General features: G+C 45.3%; 1 protein-coding gene across 1 annotated transcript in view; it reads left to right on the forward strand.

Annotated features, from left to right (window-relative positions):
• The window catches only part of CPZ (carboxypeptidase Z), a 435147-nt gene extending 419446 nt beyond the window's left edge, over nt 1–15701 (forward strand). The window contains exons 10-11 of the mRNA XM_069632030.1: nt 11399–11498; nt 14620–15701. Of these exons, the coding sequence (XP_069488131.1) occupies nt 11399–11498; nt 14620–14984 (465 nt within the window). The 3' untranslated portion in view covers nt 14985–15701. The remainder of the gene's footprint in view (nt 1–11398; nt 11499–14619) is intronic.
• Nucleotides 15702–17366: the final 1665 nt, after the last annotated feature.

Raw genomic sequence — 17366 nt, forward strand, 5'->3', positions numbered from 1 at the left:
TCTTTGTTAGTAACATCCTACAAGTAAGACTGACTTGCATATATTTGATTAAATCAGGGCACATACTTAATAATACACACTGGCTTCAGCCTTCCCATCACATTTTACTGTAATTATCTGTTGAAAATGTGCCAGTCAGGCTGAAAATACAAACCTCTACCACTAATTTCTATCCCGAGCCCTCGTATCCTCCCAGGAGAATATACCAATGTGTATTCAAAATGTTCCACATCTCATTCCCTTGCATGCTATGTTATGTTTTAACATTTCTATCCGCCAAAGCCCTAAGGCATCCAGGAGCTCCCTCACCAGCCAAAAAGAAGGACAGTGAGGAAGCCTGATGTTTATGTAAATAGTGGTTTTTTCAAAGATTTTCTGAAGACTAAATGATTTGTTTCTTCTCTAAGTACTTGGGGCAAGCCATTCCATGCATATGCCACGAGCACTGGAAAGGAGCCTCCATTTTATTGTGCTCTCTTAGCCCTAGCCACTTTCAGGAGCTGGGCAGAGGTCGATCGAAGATTTCTGATGGGCTGATATATGGGGACTGTTTCCTTTAGATAACTGGGTGCAAGAAAGGGTCAGTAGTTTGAAAGAGGTCCTGGCTGATATAGGCAGCCAGTGCAACTCCTTCCTGGCATTTCATGTTGTTAATTCCATAAACAATGCGGACAGACGCATTTTGGATTTTTTGCAATCTAAAAATGTCTCCCTTGCTGGCAACACCCCAGCAGGGCATTGTAGTAATCCAGACGTGAAAGAATAACAGTCCTCCCTAGTTTTGCTCAATCGTTTTTTGAAATTAGCGATGCCTCCTGCCTTAGTTCTCTCAGGTAATATTCAGTGTTTTTCACAATGGCATCTTCTTGGGCCCCTGCATTCATGGTGGCTTCCAAAATGTGCCCAAGGTCTTTACCTTATTAACCACCACTATCTGGCTGCCCTCCACCAGAAAGCTAGAAAAGGTGGGAGCTAAGGTCTCTCTAGACTTCTTGGACCCATATATCATGAGTTCTGTTTTTCCGGCATTTAAACACAACCAATTTGTGGTCTTCCAGTGTTTTATGACTTGTAGACCTCATTTAGTTTGTTTTTATCTACCTGGTAGTTTCCTGACAACTCTAGCAACAACTGGAAGTCATTGAGTAATTTGTAAAGAAAAAACAAGTCTTTCCAGTTCTCTACATAGAGGTATTATATAGGTGTTAAAAAATAGGGGGGATAAACATATCCCCTGGTGGACACCACGCATAATGGTCTTCACCTCAGAGGATGAGTCTCCCCAGTACACCCTAGATCTTCTACCACCCAGGAAGGATCTAACCCAGTTTATCGTCTTGTCGGCAAGTCCACCCGTGTCTCGCAGCCACTTCAGTAAGATCTTGTGGTCTAGCTGATCGAATGCTGCAGATAAATCCAATAATATCAGCAGTCCTGATCTGCTTTTCTCCACTAATGTCAACATGTAGGTCTTGAGTTCCACCAAGGCACTTTCCGTGCCATGAAAGTGGCGGACACCTGATTTCCTTCCATGCAACCCACCAGAGTTTTCAATGTAAAGTTGAAGGTGGGTTGTAGCCACCTTGCCAACCAATTTAAGGAAGAACAAGGTGTTTGTAATGGGCTGAAAATGAACGGCATCCTCAGGATCCAAACCTGCCTTCTTCAGTAAGGGCGTGACTGCCACCGCTTTAATAGCTTGTGGGATAGTGCAGTACTTAACGAAGTGTTGACAAATCTGCATAGGAATGTTGCAAAGATGTCCAGGTGGTCTAAAATTATCTTAGATGGGACAAGATCCCATGGGCAGCTAGTCGGATTCATAGATCTCATGATATTCGAGATTTCAGAAACAAATATCTCAGGAAATTTGAAACCTTTGGGGGTGATTCCTGGTTCGAATCTTTATCCCTGGATGGTAGACTATTAGTTGTGTGACTGATTTCAGCACACCCTGAGGTGAATGGGTCTATATCTAATTTCTGACTCTGTTGTTCATTTCTAATTTTATTTTGAGCACATATCAATTTGCTTGAAAAGTCTTTCTGTATTCTAGTACAGTCCTCCTGGGCAGGGGTGATGGTATGATTTAATATGTTTGGTTTCTCCCAATCCCCAAAGAGACGGAAGAGTTCCTTAGTTTCATTTCCTGCCAATTCTATCTGGTCATTATAATAAGTCTGCTTGGATTCCTTGATTGTAAGCTTTTTCATAAAATTTCCAGGCCACTTTGTTATTTATATTTTGATCTTTGAGCCAGACACACTCCGCTTGTCTCTTACTGGCTTTTAATTTAGCCAACTCTGGCGTAAACCATTTTGGTTGGTGAATGTTTTTCCTAGTTGTTCTAGGCTTCATAGGTGCGATATTATCCAGCAGGATTGTCATCTCCCTATTATATTTCTCAAAAAGTGTATCTGGATGATCTGAGTCACTTGTTATTATCATAAGGGAATCCATGCACTCATATAGTTTATCTGCGGTGAGGGCCTTGTAATTTCTCTGTACAACTTTACACAGTGGTTCATGTTTTGGCTTGGAAAGAAGAGGGTGCTGTATTTGGTTTGAAACAATCGAGTGGTCCGACCATATGCAAGGTGTGGTTGTGATCCCTGTTAGTGCTATATTGTAGCTAGCCATCCAATTAAGGATATTCCCTTTAAGGGTGTGGGATCATTATTATGCGCAAGGATAGTTCTATTGTCAAGCAGTTTTTCCAGTTCCTTAGCTTTTTTGTCTGTAACATTTCCTTTCCACAGATACAGGCCCCCTACTAGTATTATAGCAGAATTAATCTTCTGTGTCACATTTAAAACATTTATAAGATCTTCATTAAAATTGTTTGAATCTCCTGGTGGCCTATATAGGGTTATCAGGTTTATACTACAGTTAGAGTTAGGGATGATTTTGGTTTGTAAAATATCACATCCCTCACAGTCAATTTTAATTTCGTACATGTTTAACTCTTCCTTGAAGATAATGGCAACACCGCCAACTGGACCATCTTTACTTTGTTTTCCAAAGAACTTGTAATCTGGCGGGTTACCTGTTCAATGGTAGGTCCATGCGCTTCTGATAACCAAGTCTCTGTAACACACATGGGGCCTCATTGCGTCCCAGGCGGTAAGCGGTTAACGGCGCCGTAAAAGTTTGCAGCGCCGTTAACCCCTTACCGCCTAATTATGAGGTCCCTTTGCGGGTCCCTACCTTAACGGCTGGTCTTGACCAGGAGTGGACCCGCAAAGGGACCTTGGAGGTAATTACGGCACTGCAATTTGCGGTACCACAATTACCACCTTCCCCATTCCCTTTGAGCCCTATGGGGACAAAAATGGGAATGGGGAAGGGCCAATGGTGAATGGGGAATTACCGCCCCTCCAACCTTGGAATGGGGCGGTAATTCTGCCATCCACCATGGCGCAATCGTTAAAATACCGGTGTCAACCATGGCGTTAATAGCGCCATGGTTAACGCCTGGGTCGTAATGACCCCTATGATGTCAATATTGTACTCCAGGACATAATCCTGAACAGCTAATGTGTGTTTAACCAGGGATCTGGTATTCAGAAGCACTAAATTCAACAATGGGGTGGTTGGGGCGGGGAAGGCGATTTTGTTGGCAATGAGAGGTGAGAGATCACAGTGTCAAGTTCATCTTTCTCCCGCCCAGTTTGCATAATATCATGTAAGGTGTTTATACTCCCACAATCAGCCTTTAGGTTGTCCCCTTCAGCATCAGGCGGCCTTATAATCATAGTAGATATAGGTGCTTCCTCACATATAGCTGTAACTGTATCTGATAAGATGGTACTCATTATGGGTAATAGATTAGTAAGGGGTGAGGATGTTTCTCCCATATGCCTGGGGGATGTCTGGGTGTCAGTAATAAGGTCAGCAGCTAATGGTGCTTAATGTAAGGAGACTCTATCCTGCATAACCTAATGTTCATGATAGGGGCTTACTTCTGACTTCTTCAATTGCTGCGAGCACCTCCATGACACCCATGCTGCAGAAGCTACTGAGACTGGGAGTCTTGTGTGCACATGCCTGGGGACTGCATTTAACAAACAACAAAGACTACAATCCCGACTGGGGATTGTAGTTCCTGAATCAAACTACGTGCGTGCGAAGAGAGGTACTCTGATTCAATTCGCACTAGCTTACAAGAATACAAAATAACTTCAATTGAACTAGCTTTGCACCCATTGAACATAGATGTCTCGATCACACGGACAAGAAAATATAAAACAAGCGATGTAAGTTGAGTTAAAAAATGCTATTTAAGCACAGATAAAATATCTTAAAAACTAGCAACACTCTCAACTCAAAACAGTCAATCTCTGAAAAGAGTCAAATCTGGTGTGTTTATATATACGCCACAGACCGGCTGGTCACGTTCGCGCCAGTGCGTGGTATTTAACAAACAACAAGAACTACTCCTGAATCAAATTACGTGCGTTCTGAGAGGGGTACTCTGATTCAAGTCGTACTTTGTAGCTTACAAGAATACACAATAGCTACAATTTAACTTGGTTTGCACCCATTGCACATAGATGTCTCGATCCCGCACACATGAAAATATAAAACAAACAATGTAAGTCGAGATAAACAATGCTATTTAAGCACAGATAAAATATCTTAAAAACTAGCAACGCTCTCAATTTAAAACAGTCAATCTCACTATGCATGGTAATTACTCCAGATTTGACTAAGCTGCATTTTAGACGTCCATTTCAGCATAAATGCAAAGGCGTCTTTCAGTATCACACAGTTTTCTCTCTGCTTTCAATTGAAACCATCGTCTTGTGTAAATCTTGTCCTTAGTTGGCTGAAAGGAGTCTGTTGAGCAGAACTGGCTGTTTGGTTGAAGTTGTGCCTCAACATCATCATGCTCTTTGTTGCATAATTTGCTGTAAAAACACACTTGCCGGTGTTAATGCTCTGATTACTTACTGGTACTCTTCATTACTCCTAGTCCTACTCTTCCTCGTCACAGTACTTACTTCATGAGGCCCCTGCCTCCGACACAGGACCTTCTTCTATTTCTTTAAATTCTTATAACTCCTCCCCCACATCCACGTCACTCAGTTTCATATTACCAAGCCAGAGCATGGGACCTTCCCCGCAGGGAGGGTGAGGAGGGTCGTCAGTACTGTGACGAGGAAGAGTAGGACTAGGAGTAATGAAGATTACCGGTAAGTAATCAGAGCATTACCTCCACGTCCACTCTTCCTCGTCCCAGTACTTACTTCATGAGGTATACCAAAGCAGCAACGGGGAAAATGTCCCAATGAGAAACAGAGCTAAAAACAGTGCAGCAAACACACCCACAATAACTCTTAATTCACATCCCCACAGATAAAACTCCAACCACGAAGGAACCAACCCCCCGAGTGGGAGAAACTCAACCCATAGCGGTTGATGGAAATCCCTAGACCAGCCAAGGCGGCAGCCATACAAATCTCTTGCAGAGAAAAACCCTCCTTGCATCGGCCCAGGAAGCCGCCAAACCCCTGGCGGACCGCCCCTGATAGTGCGCAGGCACAGGCAGGCCAAAAGCCATATAGGCACTGGGATCACAACCCGGAAGCATCGGAAAATGGAAACCACAGATGCGTTTTGCCCAGCCCCAGCCGGACCACAAGCAATCAGAAGACTATGAGATTGGTGGGAAAAAGCAAACCTAGCCAAATACTCCAACACGTCCCGCCGGACATAATGTTAAGCCAAGCCACCTCCTCATGCATTCTCGGATCATAAAAGAAGTCAGGGAGAACCAGATCCTGAGAGGTATGAAAACCGAGATACAACTTAAGGGAGGAACTTCGGACCACACCTCAGCAGCACCGAGTCTGGCAGCACCCTCAGGAAAGGAGGGTGACATAAGAGAGCCCCAATCTCCCCAAGCCTACGGGCAGAAGCGAAGGCAATAAGAAAAGCAGATTTCATTGTAAGATGTTTGATATCAATCTCGGAAAAGGGCTCAAAAGGAGGCCCTTGAAGGAACCGTAATACAAGAGGGGGACCCCAAGGGGGAAGCCCTTTATCAGAACACCTTCAGAGTGGAGGGTCTAAGAGCATCCATTATGTACTCAACTACAGGATCTGAGAACCCCTGAGATATCAACCTAGACTGAGCAATAGCCACACTGCCCATTGCATCCAGTGGAATTCCAACCGCAGATCCCCTTGAAGGGAACACGGCCACCTCGGAATCAGCCAAGGTTCCTAGGACCGAAGCTCCAACAGAGAGAGGAGCCAACTCCGGTGGGACCAGAACTGAGCTAACAACAACACAGTCACACTGGACACTCTGATGCGCCAAACCACCCGGGGCAGAAGGGGAATAGGCGGAAAGGCATAAAGGAAAACCCCAAGGCCACTGTACAGAGAGGGCGTCCATTCCCCAATCCCCCCAGCCTGAAACCGAGAGCAGAAGAGGCAAACTTCTGCTGAGGCCGGGGATGCAAACAGGTCTACAACCGGGGACCCTAATCTGACACAGGTCACTGCAAAGACCTGGGCCAACAGGACCAGTTCCGCCGAGGAGTGAAAACCGGCATCTGAGAAGATCCGCTTGAACATTATCCACCCTTCTGATACGTGAGGCCACCAGAGACACCAGATGAGATTTCTCCCAGGTGCCTATCAGCTCTGCCAGAGCATTCAAGGAACAGCCGGAACCCCTTTTGCAGTTGACATATGCCAAGGCCGTCGTATTGTCCGATCGGATCAAAACCGCCGACCGTCCAGCAACTCCTTGTAGTACACCAGAGCTTGGACAATGGCCCAACTCTTGCCAATTGGATGATCGCCGGCTCTCCCCAGATCTCACAACCCTTGAGCTGAGAGGACCCCCAATGTAGACCCTTTCTGCTGGCGTCGGTAGTAAGAGAGGCCACAGGAGGATGGACCATGCACACCTCAGCCTGTAGACCTGAAACCCCCCGCCACCACAGCGGGGAGACTCGCAGCGCTGGGGACACCGAAAACACAACTACGAAAGCCGAGACGTCGGAAACCAGTGGGAGAGAGTATAAGACACCAGGGGACATAACCGAAGACGGGCTCAAGGAACCGAAAAAACGCAAGACGCCACGTGCCCCGTAACTTCAGCAACAGGCGAGCCGAGACACACTGCCTTCTGAGAACCCAGCCCAGACCAGCCAGCAAGCGCCCCCCCTGCACATCATCCAGAGTACACTCTCCCCAGACGTCCGGACAAGCAGTGCAGGGTCTTGAGACCCATAAGCAGTTGACACATCCTAGAAGGCATAGGGACCAGGAACACCCGCGAGTAGAAAACTTGACCCTGAACAGGGAGAGGAACGGGCAAGACGGTAACCCACAACAATCCTTCCTAGAGAACGGATCCCATGGCCAACTACTTCGACCGTGAGCTGGGTACCAAAGTCCTAACCATGCAAACCTGGACAGGAGGAGACAGGAACTGCAACCGATACCCCCCTCCGGAAGGAGCCCATTACCCAGGAAGCCAAACCCCACCGGTCCCATACACCTCAGAGAAGATAGAGACGAGGAGCCAGGGAAAACCGCCAGTCACTACACTTGCACCAGAGGAAAATCACAGGACGTTGAAGCATGCCTGCGCCACAATATAACAGCATGCTTGTCAGCCCACAAAAAGATACGACTTATCAAAAGGAAGATACAGGACAGCCCAGAAGTCCAGCAGACCAGGGCCCCCCCAGCCGACAGAGGAGCCACCAGGCTGGCGTCAAAAGGGCAGAGTACTGTCACAAAGCAGGGCAAAGCAATCCATCCCAGATAGCAGACATCAAAGGCAACCCCCCACCTGGGGTATTCCTACACTGGAAAAACCCACTGAAGTGACATCCCCCTCCACCGGCACCAGGGGCTCTGAGAACCCCTCTAAGCACAGACATGTGCCACCATGTGCCATATCACTTCTCACAAGTCTGAGAGGAGGCGTGAAAGCAACACGTCAGCACCGGAGGACCTAGGCCCTAAAAGAAGAGACACTGGGAACCCTCTGAATGGCCATTACTTCCATGATGCATTTTCTATAATTCCATGCCGGACAAGGGAAAAGAAAATCATCTCCTTTGACCTTCCCTCGTGCAGTTCAGAGGAAGAGGACAGGACAAGGAGTCTGCGTCCATAGCTAGCACAGACGCAAACACACCACTAACTCGCCACATTACCGAGAGGTGGCTTGAGCCCTGTATCCAGTAGCTGGTAGCCCCAAGCTCTAAATCGTTCCAATGCGTCGGTCTAGGAAGGATGAAATGCCGAGTCAGCACCGCAGAGACTCGAACCCAAAGTGTAGACTATGCCAGGCCGGTACCCTTCAGGCCGCTTGCAGACGCGTCCAAATCTGCGCCGTTTTCACAGGCTGCACGCAAAGAATGCAGCCAACATCCGGTGCATCCTGGGCTGTGTGTGTCTGAGGAGCGGGTAGTATGTGACATGCCTGTGACAGAACAGAGCCCCAGCACTTTCAAAGACTCTCTGCCACTGTCACCCCACGACAAGAAGCAGAGAGGCCTCACAACAAAAAGGGAAGGCTAGGCCATACTGCCAAGTGCTTGCCATTATTTCCAATAAAGATGTGTATACAGAGCACGAGGAAACGGCATGTTGAAGGAGTCAAGATGGCCATACCAGCAGGAGAGGGGAAAAATATCAAGCACAGTCCTCCCCTCTCCTTACCTTCCCCCAGAGAATGCAGCTAACATCCGGTGCATCCTGTGCTGTGTGTGTCTGAGGAGCGGGTGGTATGTGACATGCCTGCGACAGAACAGAGCCCCCGCACTTTTAAAGACTCTCTGCCACTGTCACCCCACGACAAGAAGCAGAGAGGCCACACAACAAAAGGGAAGGCTAGCCCATACTGCCAAGTGCTTGCCATCATTTCCAATAAAGATGTGTACACAGAGCACGAGGAAAAGGCCTGTCGAATCAAGATGGCCAAAACAGGAGGAGAGGGGAAAAACATCAAGCCCAGTCCTCCCCTCTCCTTACCTTCCCCCGGGCCATGCAGGACCCGGGACACAATGCTCACGCTGCGGCCTGGAGCCCAGCAAAGAACCGAGCGAGGCAATCCTGCTCAACTGTGACCCCAAGCCCCGCAGGTGGCCCAGGAGCAGCTCCGCACCTGAGGGAGCCGAGGGCCCCGCCACACAGCCCCCCCCCAGGGGGCCAGCAATCGGTGCTCCCCAGTGCCCCGCACCGGGAAGAAAAAGTCCAACCTGCCGGAGGCAGGAAAAATTAAACTGAGTGACGTGGATGTGGGGGAGGAGTTATAGGAATTTAAAGAAATAGAAGAAGGTCCTGTGTGGGAGGCAGGGGCCTCATGAAGTAAGTACTGGGACGAGGAAGAGTGGACGTGGAGGTAATGCAGCTTGCAGTGATGGATACATGGGCCTCCTTCTGTCTGAGAGTTCAATGAACCCTGGAAAATCACATTCTTGGAGTGCTTTTTTCAGAAGTAATTTACATAGACCCATGTTGAGCAGGAACATTGGGCCCAATCAATTCGCTCTGTAAAGAAATGAGGCAATTGCATCCTGCCGGCTCCATTCCTAGCCCTGCAGGACAACTTGGAAGAGAAGTAGTAATGTGCGGGTTTCACTAGTGATGCAAGTAGCAAAGCATTTCGGAGATTGCATAACCAAGACTTCCGACACAAGAAGTGGTCTAGTCTAGCTTCATTCTGTGCGTTATGTTTCCTGCTTAGATGTGTCTCGTGCACTTGACATGATAGGTTTTTTTATATCGCGTTTAGGTATTAAGCGGGACCCGGGGATCGGACCGGTGTTGCTCCGCATCCCTGTGCTTCTAATGCGAGCGTTGCCGCTGAGCTATCCTCACGAGACTTGTTGCTTTCTTTCAGAAACTCATAATAACTGTACTTGCGTGTCCTTACTTTATTATATTTTAGCTAGTGCTGAGGATCGAGTGTGCTTTTTCCAATAGGTGCCCAAGCCTACGTTTGAGGTGCTTTCGTTTTTTTTGTTGCTTCGGTGTTATATGATCATTCAGTTATGTTACTGTAAATGTATTTTTTATCGTATTCCTTTATTGTTTTAAAACGTATATATTTATTTTAATGTTGTACTCTACAATGCGGATGTTGAGCGAAGGGAGCATTAAATACCAAGACAAATAGCTACAAACATACCCAATTCAATTCTCTCCTTCACTGTTGGTAAATGATCCCTGACAGTCCTCGTGCACTCTTCACATTATGTTGACATTATATTTATAAATCACGTGCTCCTTTTGAATCAAGGGTAGAGCATGAATGACCGGCCGGGCTGCAGCAATGTTATGTGCTTTCACTTCACCCTGTTGCGCTTTGGCTTCTTCCCTCACAGAGGTTTAAATGGTATTTCACAAGTAATGCTCTGATTACTTACCGGTAATCTTCATTACTCCTAGTCCTACTCTTGCTCGTCACAGTACTGACGACCCTCCACACCCTCCCTGCGGGGAAGGTCCCATGCTCTGGCTTGGTAATATGAAACTGAGTGACGTGGATGTGGGGGAGGAGTTATAGGAATTTAAAGAAATAGAAGAAGGTCCTGTGTCGGAGGCAGGGGCCTCATGAAGTAAGTACTGTGACGGGGAAGAGTAGGACTAGGAGTAATGAAGATTACCGGTAAGTAATCAGAGCATGAATGACCGGCCGGGCTGCAGCAATGTTATGTGCTTTCTTTCACTTCACCCTGTTGCGCTTTGGCTTCTTCCCTTGCAGAGGTTTAAATGGCATTTCACGAGTAATGCAAGAAGCTTGGCCTTGGAGAAAGAGGCTCGTACAACATCAAAGCAAAGCTGGCAGACGAGGTGCTACGTTCCTGCTTCATTCCCTCAGGATAGTAGCTGCTCGCACTCGTGTACTTGTTAATAAAATGATCAACGTGTGTGCATCTTTTCCATCCAATTTCAGTATCTAACATGAGCAGGAAGTGTTCTTGTATCATCAATACATCGAACTGCTCATCGCATAGCTCTCAACCATTTGTGTTGCAAAGGCGGGTGAAATCACCCGATTTTGTTTTTGGCGGTTGAGACGCCCATTGAAATGAATGGGATTGCTGGAGGCTTGCCGGGTAAATCAGCCTTTTACAAGGCGGGTGACACCCGCCAAAAGCGTGTGAGTTGAGAGCTATGTCATCGTGCCTCCATGTAAGCTCATCAGCAGTTGCAATGTGCAAACTCTGCTGCAAGCATTGTTTGCACTTTGTGGGGCTAGGTCACTTACAGTTATGAGCTATGCAGTATACAATGAACACTGCCTGTGCACTTCCATTTACGCGTGATTTGGTTTTTATCGTAGTAGAAAAGAAGCATCCTGCTGTGTAAGTTAAATCATCAATGTTGTAGTAACTATGTCCCTTTTCATTTATATTAGATCCATCGCGGTATAAAAGGTGTGGTAAAGGACGAATTTGGAAATGCAATTAAAAGAGCACGCATTTCAGTCAAAGGAATACGCCACGACATTTTAACAGGTAAAACATACGTGTGGTTATGATACAACGAGCATAGTTGTGGTGTCCAGTCTTTTTACCAAAGATATTTTTTTTACCATGCTTTTTTGTTTAACCAGATCTTAACCACAAAATGAAGGGAGGGGCGTTTGGGTAAATCATTATGGGTTGGGGCGATGGTAAGTAGTTGGTGGGGTAAAGTGGGGTGGGTTCCCATGCATTCACTGGCAGATACATCAGCAACAGGGGTTGGGCGTTTCGGCAAAGCAATATGGGATGTGGTGATGGTAGGGAGTTGGTAGGGTAAATTGTGTTGGGCTACCATTGATTTAGAAACTATGCGCAAGGAGGCGCAAAGACAGCTGAGAAGTGAGGCTGCAAGACCAAGAAGAGCATTACATTGGATCTTTCCAAAAAAACCTCATGTGTCTTTGTGTCAAATGCTGTTAACAGGTCCAGTGGTGCAGAATAGACGCAAGCTGCTCGATCTCAAGGCGGTATCCGAGAATTATGTGAGCCTTGATCTGCGTGGCCTCAAGCTAGAAATCACCTCCTCCAGGATAGATGAGAGCAAGAAAGATACATAAGTATAGGATATTGAGTCGAGTCTACATAAAAAAATAAAGAGATATTAAGTTATCTGGCCTATCCATTTTATGGAAGTAATCTGGGAGTGTTCAACCTAAATGATGGAGAAGAAGCTTTTGCTTTTGTTTCAGCTTTGCAATTAATTGATGTTCCTCCTGTTCTTCCTGGAGGGATGCACCTTCTCTGTAAACTAGAAAACTACCCTACAATTATTTGCATACTCTGACAACTGCATACACAAATATGATTTATGCCCACAAGTTTGGTGATATAATAAAGTGATTGTACAATTACATCAGTATCTTGGTCAACTTATACATGACTGTCATGTGCTGGGTTGTCTCAGTAAAAATGGTGGTGCTTTTTCAGACCCCTTTGCAAATTCCAGGTGATATTAGTGTACATACCTGCTAAGATATTTAACAAACAAGCACAATTAATAACAATGGGCCTCATTCCGACCCTGGCGTTAACCAAGGCGCTATTAGCGCCTTGGTTGACGCCGTTATCTTTCCGACTCCGCCATGGTGAATGGCGTAATTACCGCCCCATTCCAAGGTTGGTGGGGGCGGTAATTCCCCATTTACCATGGGCCCTTCCCCATTCCCATTTTTGGCCCATAGGGCTCAATGGGAATGGGGAAGGTGCTAAGTACGGCACCGTAAATTAAGGTGCCGTAATTAGCTCCTAGGTCCCTTTGCAGGTTGGTTCTTTAACGCCTGCAAAAAGCAGGCGTTAAGTACCAACCCACAAAGGGAACTCGGAATAGGGCGGTAAGGGTTTAACGGCACCGGTCTCGTTACTGGTGACCGTTAACCCTTACCGCCCTACTCGGAATGACCCCCAATGTTTCTAAGGAATCACTATGATCCAACAATTGCAATAATGATTTGTAGCTGTTATCAGTGTAGGTAGGAGGATCCAGGTTTAGAGCCATACAGGGCTCTGAAATCTGCAGCATTTTTCCTTTTTTTTTTAATCAAGTATGATTTAGATAATGCAAACTGTTTACATTAAGTACAAATACACTATTAAAGGAGAAAAAAGCAAAAAATCAAATCATCACAATGATAAACACGTCATCAAATTACAATTGTCACCAGTTGATATAGGTTAAAATAAAGTGCATTAGCAATACCAGGGAAGCGAAAAACAAACAAAAAGGAACACTTCATTTCAAAACACCATTTACACCACCAAACAAATGAGTTTAAAATGCATAGCAGCAATACCAAGAGAAGTAGAAGTAATAGCTAACAAACATTGCCACAAGTACATCAAAACTTCGTCCGCATCCTTGTCAGGGTCTATACGTTTACAAAACACTGTAATGCGGTAGTCAGTCAACTTCAAACAGGCTGTAAATAAATGTACTAAAGTTTCCTTTTCTAATTCGAACAGCATGCACTTTCTCTCCTGATAATTACTTTATTTCTAGCCCCAAGAATGTTCATTGTGGGAAATACATCCAACTTCATTCTTATCAACATGCACGATAACCTTTCGAGGGGTCAATCTTCCAATAGGACTGCATAGCATACAGTGCTTTTAAGTCAAACATGAAGTGTGCTGAAATCTTGTATTACATTAAATTAGCCCTATTCGAGATCCACTCCTCTATAAAGACTTTCCTTTTGACTTTTTGTGGGAAGAGAAGCAAATCTTCAAGTGACGAGTCAATATCCTTTAGTGCCTCTAAACATACTCACCCCAAGCGTTCAAACAAAAAACAAGATCTAAACTTCTAAGTTACAGCCAGAAAAACAAAGATAGAATTCTCTGAGGGTGTCAAAAAGCAACGGAATAGTCAGAGTTGTGCTCAGCCTATCCTTGATGTGAGAGAAGATATAACCAGCATATGGCAAATTTCAGGGAGCGACACCCCATTTGGAAGGCCCAAAAACCTTCTTCATAGTTTGCCCTCAATCTGGTCCCAATTTACTTTTACGAGATAACCCTCTGCCCCAAAAATGAGTTTCGGGAGAACTCTCCGGTTGTAATACAGAACAGTTGGTAACAATGAACATTTTCAGAATCTTCGGTCCAGCAGACACATTTGAGTGTGTGAAGAAAGAACTACAGGGCATTATAGATGTTTAGAACTACATGTTCTACGATCCCTTAGAACTGCCTATGCTGGCAACAGCTAATGGGAGTTGTAGTCCCAAAAATCTGGAAAGCCAAAGATTGCAGATCCATAAACAGTGCTTGGAAACTTCATAATCTGGCCCATTGGTTCACTACGGATATTGATGATGAGGGCATTTGTTTATTTGAAACATAGTCCTTCTTTTGAAACCCTTCCCTTCAGACTCTCATCAGTCATTGTGCTTCCCCTGCCCACACTAAAAACTCCACTGCTTTAGTGATATTGTGACACTGAATTCAATTATTGTAAAGTTGCTGCCTTGCTAATTATCACTGCAATGAAAATGATAAACACACTTTGTTATATCGATTAAGTTGTTGAATTCTATTTGGTTTTAGTGTATAGTCTGTGTTGCAAACTTTGCATATTTCTGTAAATATTTAAGATAATTTCTTCTCTCTTCAGCTGCTGACGGAGACTACTGGCGAATATTGGTGCCTGGGACACACATCGTGAGTGCGCAAGCAGTAGGGTACACCAAGGTGATGAAGAAGATCACTCTTCCAGCAAATATGAAGAAAGCTGGGCGGGTGGACTTTGTCTTACGGCGTTCTAAAATCCAGCGCAATAAATATGATAACATGCCGCTGGATGACATTTACGAGCGATTCGACCCGTTAGATCATTTTGACCCACATGGTCAGCATACACCAGGTGAACCAACTGAAGAAGGAGGAGACACCTCATCAGACAGAGGAAAGCCATGGTGGTGGATGTACTTCAGCACTCAAGGTCTAAACCGGCCTGTGTGGCTCCTTAAAAACAATTAAGGCTTATCACTGTTTTATTCACGAATATGATATCACTGTATACCATCACTGGCTATACATGTAATATTGCCAAAAATAACCAGTTATGTATTAGCAGAATCATTTACATACTGTAGTCACATAGAATGGAAAATGAAAGAGTCAGAGTCTTCCTTTTTTTAATTCAAAACCCATCACAGGTTTTGATCTAGAACTAGCACAATATCCCCTCACCCCAAAAAGTGAGAAAATATTATCTTTAGAGGTGCTGAAATGTTATTTATTTGCACAGGCATGCACCTGATCCCTGAACAAAGAACACACTGAGCTTGGAAACAAAACGAGTGCTTTTGATTACATGGGAAGAGTTGATGATACATTGGTAAGCATATCTTAGAGTTGCAATGTTGATGTATTCCTACTGTATGAAGGACCACTTGTAAGCCATGCGTTGCAGCACTCTTGAAACGGAATGCAAATGCAACTATTTGGCCATCATATGCTTAACATGTGTCCAGCTCATCATATTCTTAACACTTGATCGATATCTATGATAAATGGTTACTTAAATGAATGCACTACTGTAATTCCTTTGGTTCAAAAAATGTATTATCGTTTTCTTATGACTATTTCCAGCTGCTACCATTGCAGTTTAAGATGTAAGCATATTTAACATGTTACAATCTTCCATAGAATAGCTGTTTTTAGAAAATAATAAAACCAAATATAAATACACTATCTAACTATGGTTATTCAGATTGTCCTTTACAAAAGTTGTGGGAAGTCATTGATCATCAGCTATTGGTACTGATGAGAAATTTGCAGCACAGGTGCTCTGGGAAGCGGTCAATCTATATATTAGTGGTGGGGGCCAAGCTACTAATACTTGCACCTTGAAACACCATTTGCTGTATAGGTGCGTTATAAATAGCCAATAAATAAATTAATACAAACTGAGTGATGTCAGGGGTCCACAATGAGTCCACACAGTGAAATACACAATGATTCTGTTTAGACAGGTAAGTACAAATACATTCTATTCATTATAGGCCTAGAACACACTAGAAAAATGAATCAAGCAGGTAATTTTATCACACAACGCCCAAGCTGAGTGCAACCATTTTTCGATTAAGAAATGTAGCAGGCTGTAAAACGTTTTGTCTTTGGGCAATTACCAAACTTTGTGGTATTTTAGTACTGCAGTAAATTGGCGGTAATTTAATGTTGTAGTAGATCGGTGGTGAGCATATTCATAACACTGCCCTATATGATAAGACAAACCTTCCCCTTTTTATAACTATGCTCTATTCTGGGGTTGATGATAGGCATGTACCCCCCGGTTTAGCACATTTAGAAGAAACATGGGGGCCGATTCATGGAACAAATTTGCACCGAAAATCTCGGTGCAAGCCGGCGCAAGCATGAAAAAGCAAGCGCATGCGTGCGATTCCTGGAAGGCTCTGCGCGTGTTTCCCCCGGGAAGTGCGCCCAACCCGTGCATAGCGCACAGGGGCGCACACGTCATTGCAACATCCAGAATGCGGTGCGCAAGGCGCACAACCAAAACGCACAATGTTAGCGCACACACCAAAAAGGGGGAACAACGCATGAAAATAAGGGCGTAACTGGGGATGTACTGCTGGGAAGCACATGGATCAGCCACACGCACGCGAACCACACGTATTCATGGAATCGAATAGGGGAAACCCGCTCACGGCCAAAGACACGCACAGGCCTAAACACGTCCGTCACACGAAGGCAGGCGGTAGCGTCCCTGCGCATTACAAAAGTGTGCGTAAAAAAAACCCACGTATATACAGCTACGATGAATGTCCCATTCTGTGGCCCCCTAGGAGAAATGACGTGTCACGCAATGCACATGCATCCCAGAAAAGCAAGAAAAAGAGATAAGCGACCCCTGTTGCTCACGTGCGTGTAAAAAACCACACGCAGTACGCTGTGGCAGCCAGGAACACAAAAAATACATACGCGATCACCACACACGCTAGTAGGTCCGTAAAAAAAGGGGCACGCGACAAACATGGACACCCGCAGTGGGAAAAATAGCATGTGCACCTCACCGTTTGCCTTACGTGTAGAAGAAGAACGCATAGCCAACACCCACCCGCTGTGAAGTAATCGCATGTGAACCTCAACACCTGTAAAACACACGCATCGCTTTCCAGGAAAAGCACATACAGAGCGATGGAAACCCACGTTGGATCTTCAACCCGTGCCAGGGGAATGCCCGCGCGTGCCATGTCACAGACGCGCTTACGAGCTAAGGGCCTTTCCTCGAATTACACGCTGACGTGCAATTTTTTCACATGCCTATTCACTCCGTATCATGCTGGCCACGCGACAACACATGAAAGACCACGCTCCTGCCCAGAAGGCCAAATT

Source organism: Ambystoma mexicanum, chromosome 6q (genome assembly GCF_040938575.1).
Source record: "Ambystoma mexicanum isolate Mex_15411 chromosome 6q, UKY_AmexF1_1, whole genome shotgun sequence".
NCBI lineage: Eukaryota > Metazoa > Chordata > Amphibia > Caudata > Ambystomatidae > Ambystoma > Ambystoma mexicanum.